This window comes from Belonocnema kinseyi, chromosome 8 (assembly GCF_010883055.1).
Source record: "Belonocnema kinseyi isolate 2016_QV_RU_SX_M_011 chromosome 8, B_treatae_v1, whole genome shotgun sequence".
NCBI classification, from domain to species: Eukaryota; Metazoa; Arthropoda; class Insecta; order Hymenoptera; family Cynipidae; genus Belonocnema; species Belonocnema kinseyi.
In genome coordinates, this window is record NC_046664.1 from 130,698,013 (window position 1) to 130,705,489 (window position 7,477).

The 7,477-nt window shown below is 48.4% G+C and overlaps 1 protein-coding gene across 1 annotated transcript; it reads right to left on the reverse strand.

Annotated features, from left to right (window-relative positions):
• Window positions 1–3,566: 3,566 nt before the first annotated feature.
• LOC117178709 lies at window positions 3,567–4,061 on the reverse strand. Its single transcript, XM_033370135.1, has one exon. The coding sequence runs from the start codon at window positions 4,059–4,061 to the stop codon at window positions 3,567–3,569; it is 495 nt and encodes a 164-aa protein (XP_033226026.1).
• Between the last annotated feature and the right edge of the window lie 3,416 nt (window positions 4,062–7,477).

Genomic DNA, 7,477 nt, shown 5'->3' on the forward strand with positions numbered 1-7,477 from the left:
TAACGGTGTTCATTGGGTCACATTCAGACATGAAACTGTGTTTATCAGGTCGGCAAGAAAATAAGATTTTGCCTAATGAGATCAATAGAGGACAGTCTCCTTAGGTGCTGATTACCTTTTTTTTTTTAGTTTTTAACTGTATCTCTAAACGTGTGTTCGGAAATATATATAAAGCCGTGTTTATCAGTTCGTCAGATTGAAAGCATCAAAATGACATGTAAAAAATGACACACGGGCGCACGGCAGCATGGGGAGCATAGGGATAAGGCCCATTCGTCGTACTTCGGCGCCACCATTTTTGCCAGCTTGGACTTCTTCTTCATGCAGTTTTTTCCTCCCTCCAGGGTTACGCGTCGTCCTCGGTAGAGGAGGTAGATGCCTCATCTAGGGCTCACCGGCCTTCGACCCTGTGAGAAAGTCTCTTGTCCTGCAATCACACAATAGAAACAATGAAAACAAAAATCTTTTTATATCGTCTTCGAACCAAGAGGTTACGCGTCGTCCTCAGCGGCACGAAGCTGTCGTGCATCGGACTCGTCGACATTCGAACATCTTGGGTGGGTGAGGCTGAATTTGGCTAACGGTTTCAGCCATTGAGTTGCCCCTCTTCTTTCTTCTTACGAAGGATGGCGTCAGCGTAGGTGGAAACCTTGTCCCACCATTCCTCGTTTCGCAACATCAGTCCAACAATATTATCAGGCGTCACGTCTCCGATCTCGCTCGCCAGCCGATGTTAGAGATCAGCCCAGCGGTCACACTCGAAGAAGGTGTGATTTGCATCATCTTCTTCCGCCTCGCAGTATCCACATTTAGGGCTGCTCACTTTGGTTCTCTTGTGTAGGTATGATCGGAAGTACCCATGTCCTGAGAGAAATTGCGTTAAATAGTAACTCGTTTCTCCATGGGTGCGATCCAACCATGTGTTTAGCTGCGGTGTCAGCCTTGCTGTCCATCTTCCGCGATGATCACTGTCCCACCGTTGTTGCCATTTTTCTAAAGAAAGCGCTCTGGCTTCCGCTTTAGCTATGTGCTTGCCCACTTCTGGTGTTCTTTCGAATACCAGCTTTTTCTCCTGTGCCATCAAATCAATCGGCAACACGCCTGCGATCACTATTATCGCCGGTTCTGATACCGTACGATACGAGCACGCGATTCTTAAGGCTCCCTTTTGCTGAACCGCTGCCAACCGTCTCCGGTAGGTATTCTTTTTAAGTGCGTCCACCCATATCTCTGCTCCGTAAAGCATAATGGACTGCGCCACTGACATTAGCAGTCGTCTTTTGCATGGTCTTGGCTCATTTACATTAGCCATAAGCCTGCTTAGGGCCGACGTTACTTCTGATGCTTTGTCTGCCGCCTCTCTTATCTGTTGCCAATAATTCAACTTTGTGTCTATGTATAGGCCCAAGTGTTTAATTGTCGGTTTCGTTTGGATCTCCTCTGAGCCAACCTGAATTGGTACCACAGTTGGTATATGCTTTTTTGTGATCAACACCAACTCGGTTTTTTCCATAGCTAGACCGAGCCCATGGTCCTCCATCCATCTCGTTACCCTTCGCATGACTTTGTTCAGCTTCCACTGGATCTGCTCCACGTTCCGTGCGACAATCACTGCCATGATGTCATCCGCGTATCCAGACAGATATGTCCCGTCCGGCATATCTATTCGAAGAATCCCATCATATGAGATGTTCCAGAGGTCAGGTCCTAGGATCGACCCCTGCGTAGCTCCAGCCGTTACCGCTCTTTTCTTTGGTCCTTCGGTGGTATTGTACATCAGAACTCTCTCGTTCTAATAACTTTTGAGTATTCGTAAAAGGTAATTCGGTACCCGGAACTCCTTTAGTGCTTTTACCATATCGTCCCATCTGGCCGAGTTAAATGCGTTTTTAACATCTAACGTGGCCAGCAGAACGATTTTTCTGGTTGCATTATTTCCCTGCTGAGCCTGGTTCACTGTATCCGCTATTTCACGGATAGCGTGTACCGTGGAGCGTCCTCGCCTAAGCCCATATTGTCTCTCAGACAGATCTCCCGCTGCCTGTATGGCTGTCGTGAGACGAGGTTTCAATAATTTTTCTAATAGTTTGCCTGCTGTGTTTAGCATACACAGCGGTCTGTATGCTCCCGGTGATTTCGGATCCCCCTTATTTTCGCTGATAAGCACCAATCGCTGCATCTTCCATTGCTTGTGGAAAATACCCACTTTTAGGCTGCAGTTGTGTATATCAAGTAGGGCCTGCGGGTTGGTGCGGGCTACTACTTTTAGTGCCTCTACCGGTATGCCGTCGGGTCCTGGTGCCTTCCTGTTTTGCAGGGAGCACACTGCTATCGTGAGCTCCTCTTCGCTGAAAAGGGGCACCTCGGTGTCCTGCATTTCGTCGGTTTCCCTCGCCCTCATAGGATGATTCGGGAAGAGACCATCAACTATAGTTTGCATTACCTTAGGTTCCATATTGGCGCCCAAAGGTAGTGCTCCCAGCTTCCTTGTGACTATCTTGTACCCTAAGCCCCAGGGGTCATCGTCCACCTCTTGGACCAATCCCCTCCAGCTCTGAGCCTTGTTAGAATCGATAGCTCTGCGAAGTTCCTTCTTGGCTTTCTTAAATTCAGCTATTTTTTCACCCGCCTTACTTATGTCTCGTTTCCTTATACGAGTTGCTTTCCTTCTACATTGTAGACACTTCCTCTTGAGATCCGCAATTTCCCGAGTCTACCAATAATTGGGGTATCGGTTATTACGTTGTTTCCGTCGTGGCATTGCCTCGTTAAAGGCTTGATGTATCAAGTTCATCGTCCCCTGCATAAGTTTGTCCACTCCTTATGGGTCTTTTGCACTTTCGACTAAGGGTTTCAGAAATTCTCCTCCTTCTGTTATTACTCGAGATAATTTGGCATCGTCTATTTTAGAGACATTCGCTTGTCTTGATATGGGTTAGCTTTTGTTTTTTCACCCACTTCCAGGTAGATATACTGGTGATCACTCCCAGTATAGTCATCCCGTACTTTCCAGTTTTTAACGAGGGGGGACAATCGCTCCGTAGCAAAGGTGATGTCCAATATGGATTCCCTGCATCATGGGCGTCTGAATGTCGTGGACTTTCCTGTGTTCAGGAGTATGAGTTGCAGACCAGCAGCCATTTCTGCTAGCCGTTTCCCTCTTATGTCGGTTTTCGGCATGCCTTATTCAACAGCTTTTGCGTTGAAATCGCCTGCCATTAATACCTTCCCATTTTTTCCTCGCATCACGTCTTCCAGGAGGTCCAGTTTTTGTTGGAATGCCTGGATGTCTTCGTTTGGTGTAAGGTAGCAGCTGACGTATGTGACGTCCTTAATCGCTACCCACACAAAGCCGTCTCCGGATCCATGTTCCACCACAGGCCCTATTTCTGGATTTGTGATCCATATTGCTGCAGTGTTTAGAGCGTCTGTATACCATGTTGTGATATTTTTATTCGTGTACTGTTCGCTTATTACGACTAAATCAATCTTCCCTTTGCTTTTAAGGTGCGTGAGGAGATCGTCGGCCGTTTTGCTCCTGTTCATATTTGTCTGAAGTACCCTGATCATATTTTGATCTTCCTGGCCTTACTCAATTCTTCTCTGAAGACTCTACAACTACTTGATCCAGTGACATGATCAAGTAGCAAGTTTTCCTCCTTCAAGTCGGCGCATAGCACGCATCGATTTTCGGACGTGCAAGTGGCCGCCTTGTGCCCTTCTGCTTCACACTTATAGCACAGTTTGCTTCGATCTGGCCCCTTACAACTTTTGGACTGGTGCCCATATCCAAGGCACTTATAGCAGCGGTCCACTCGGGTACTCTGCCTTATTCGGCTGTTGACCCAGCCCACTTTAAGGCGGGAAGTTTCTAGCAGCTTGTTGGCATCTCGCTCGCTCTTTTCTGCAAAAGTCAAGACGTGTCCCCACCTGTTTGGTTTGGTGATCGTGACCCTGATGTCTCCATGATAAACCAGGCTATTCTTAACTGCCTCTTCAACATCTTCTCTTGTTGTTACAGCATCAAGATCCAGCAGCTTAAGTGTAGTTTTGGGCACCATGTTCCTTACCGTGCCAACATCGCCTATTTTATCTGCTACAGCTTTCCCGAAAGCTTGCGCATCCTTGGTAAGCTTCCCTAGTTCCAAAAGGATGCTACCCTCTCTTGTTTGCCGGATTGAGCGGATTACCGTCTCAGTGTCCTCTGGTTTAATCTTCGACTTAATGTCTCCTAGCACTTCCGCATATGTTTTGCCTTCCGCGGGTTTTATTAGCACCGCTGCGAGGCGTTCTCTTTTCCATCATCTGGTTTTTCGGTTTTTTCCTTTTTTTCTGCCTGCCCCTCGGCATGCATCGGGTTTTCCTGTCTTTCAGGTCTTTTCTTCCTTCTAGGTACCTCCGTCCAGGCCGGTGGCGATGCAAGGTTGTTTTTCCTCTTTTCCTTCGGAGCTGCACCCTGATCATCCGCTGGGCTTGAGGCTATTCTTTTAAGGCTGCTGGGTCTCGGGGTGCTTAAACTTCTTTGAGCCTATTTCCCCGCTAGGCTCAAGATGCTCGCTTGTGCTTTTTTAGTCTGCCCCCTTCCTTGCTGGATGATCTCAAGCGCTTCTACTAACTTTGGAACTCCATTTTTAATGTCTACATTGACATTCTTTTGACGATCTGCCGCTTCTTTCATGATAGCCAGTGTGGCCAGCATTTCCTTCAGTGTCCTGTCGATTGTCTCTTCGGCTGCAAGGCATTTTTCCTTTAGCGTCGGTTCCTTTGATTGACTCGTCGCTTCTTGCTCTTTCTTCTGGGCGGGATTGTTGGGTAATGTCGGTGCCATGGAATTGTTTACCAGCGCATCGTGCGTGGAGGGGCGGGCCGAAGTAGCTAGGAACGGGTATACCCTCGGAACTGTATCCTACCCCAGTTCCCTGGGGCCCAGCTTTCGCTAACAAGTCCCGGAAAACACGGACGGACTGAAACTCGCCCGGAGCACTGCAGATTCCGATCTCTGCAGCCACCACGCACTCCCTGATCAAGGCCCGAAGTGGCTGGCTCCTGATCCCATGCTGCGGCTGACACGTCGGTAGTGCAAGCACACATCAGCTCCTTGCCACTTAAGCGGGTCAGGCGAACGTGATTCGGAGCACTCCCAGTGGGCCGCAGCGGGGAACAATCGTGGGTTTTTTCTCGGTGTCTCCTTCACCCAGTGTGTTTGGTCCGCGAGACGTATTTTATTTGGCCTTACCCTCTGTTGCCAGCGAGCATTCCCCTATCCGCCACCTGGGGACGCGCCAAGTAGGGGTATCACCTCCCCTTCACCACAGGCGACTGTGGTGATTCTTGGGATGATGATGATGATGATGAAATGCTCATGCACTAACCACATTTGAACTTTGGGGACGACGCGCACAGTATATGCATGTCACGCATATGTGCATATACGCTAGATACACACATGGGCGCATATTCCATAAGGAACGAAGGTCAGAGTCGGACTTACCGAAACGGCACCGAAAACGGCTCTTCGCTGCGACACTGCCAGGAGTTTGCGGTGTGTTTTCTTTTTGAGAGCGTCAGCCCATATTTCAGCTACGTAGAGCATTATGGACTGAGCCACTGTCATGAGCAATCGGCGCTTGCTTGGTCTTGGGCCACTCACGTTGACCATGAGTCTACTGAGTGCCGAGGTGACACTTGCTGCCTTATCTGCTGCCTGCTTCAGTTGCTTGTAGAAAGACAGCCGGTTATCCATCCAGATGCCCACGTGTTTTTTTTTGGCTGCCTTCGTTGTAGTAACTGCTGACTACAAGTCGGGGCCGAGTATTGAACCCTGCGCAGCTCCAGATGTAATTCTCTTGTTTTTTGGGCCTTCTGTGCTATCGTTTATCAAGATTCTATCTGAAAGATAGTCTCTCAATATACGCATGAGATATTCAGGTATTTGGAACCTCTCTAATGCTGTGATCATCTCCGCCCACCTGGCCGAGTTGAAAGCGTTTTTGACATCCAGGGTTGCCAGCAGAACAACCTTCTTGGTGTATCGGCTTTCTTCTTCGACTTTAACGACGGTTTCCACTACCTCTTGGATCGCATGTATAGTAGAACGGCCCTTCCTGAAGCCGTAGTGTCTATTGGACAGATCTCCATGCCTATTTGTTTTTCGCCTGGTCTAATGCTTGTCTATAGATGAAGCATGCCCCCGTCCCTGGGATATGATTAAGGTTCATACCGTCGGGCTTAGTCGTGAAGCCCTTACATAGGACACAGTGCGGTTTGGACGTACAGACATTTGCCCTGTGTCCGCCCATGCCACATTTATAGCACAGACCACTGCGATCTGGCCCCTTGCAGACTCTGGCCTGATGTCCATAATCGATGCACTTGAAGCATCGGTCCACTCATATTCTTCGTCTTAATCTGCAGCTGATCCACCATACCTTAATGTGATCGGTTTTCAGCAGCTCCTTGGCCGCTTGCTCGTTGAGCTCAACTATGGCAATAACTTGCTCTCGCCTGTTGGCTTTAAGGATTGTCACCTTAGCGTCATCTGCTTTCGCATCGAGGTCTCTCCGAAGTGCCTCCTCTACATCTTCTTTTGTGGTTAGGATGTCGATGTCCAGGATCTCCAGTCTGACAGTGCGAACCAGGCGCCTCATGGTACCCATATCCCCAAGATGCTTCTGTATAGCCTCTCCAAAAGCTTTGGCGTTCTTCGTCTCTTTTCCTAATTCTAAGAGGACTTCTCCATTTCGAGTCATGCGGATTGACCTGACGCATGTGTCGGTTTCTTCCGGCTTCAACTTAGACTTCAGGTTTCCCAGCACTTCTACATATGACATCCCTTACGCTGGCTTAATTAGTACAGCTTCGGGGCGTTGCTTTCTAGCTGGTCTTTTATAGCGCTTCTTTTTTAGGGCGACATCGCTCGTCTTTAATTCCCTGTTTTCCAGGTCTTTGGGGTTCATAAATATTCTCAATTGGCTATTGGGTTTTTTGGCCTTTTTGCCCTTAATCAACTTCCAATTCTCAGATTCCGTGTTCTCCTTTTTCTTCTTCTCTATAGGATTAGCTGCCAGGTTTTCAGCCGGGCTTGATGCTGCTCTCTTGTTTTTGGACGCTGTAGCCGGCGTTCCCATGCCCTTTGAGGGCCTTGCTTCGGGAATAGCGAGAAGATCAACAAGGCTATCGATGTTAGCGTTCTGTTCCTCTCGCTCTTCCATCAACTTATCAAGCATTTCCTCCATGCTTGCAATTCCCAACTTGACTACATTACTGATGTTCTGCTGCCTGCTTGCAGCTTCCTTCATTTTTGCAGTCTCTTCGGCCATCTTAATAATTATCTCGCCGATGGAGTTCTCTTTAGCCTCTATGTTGTTCTGAAGGCCCATTGAGCCCTTCGTGACATCTACTCCAGACTTAGTTCCGGGTTCGGATCTGTCAGTACTATTGGTGAGAGTTTCCGCGTTGTCTGATGTGCTGCTGTCCT

What these genes read in the sequence shown, in the direction of transcription:
- LOC117178709 (XM_033370135.1), bottom strand. Translation starts at nt 4,061, where the DNA reads ATGGTGCCCAAAACTACACTTAAGCTGCTGGATCTTGATGCTGTAACA.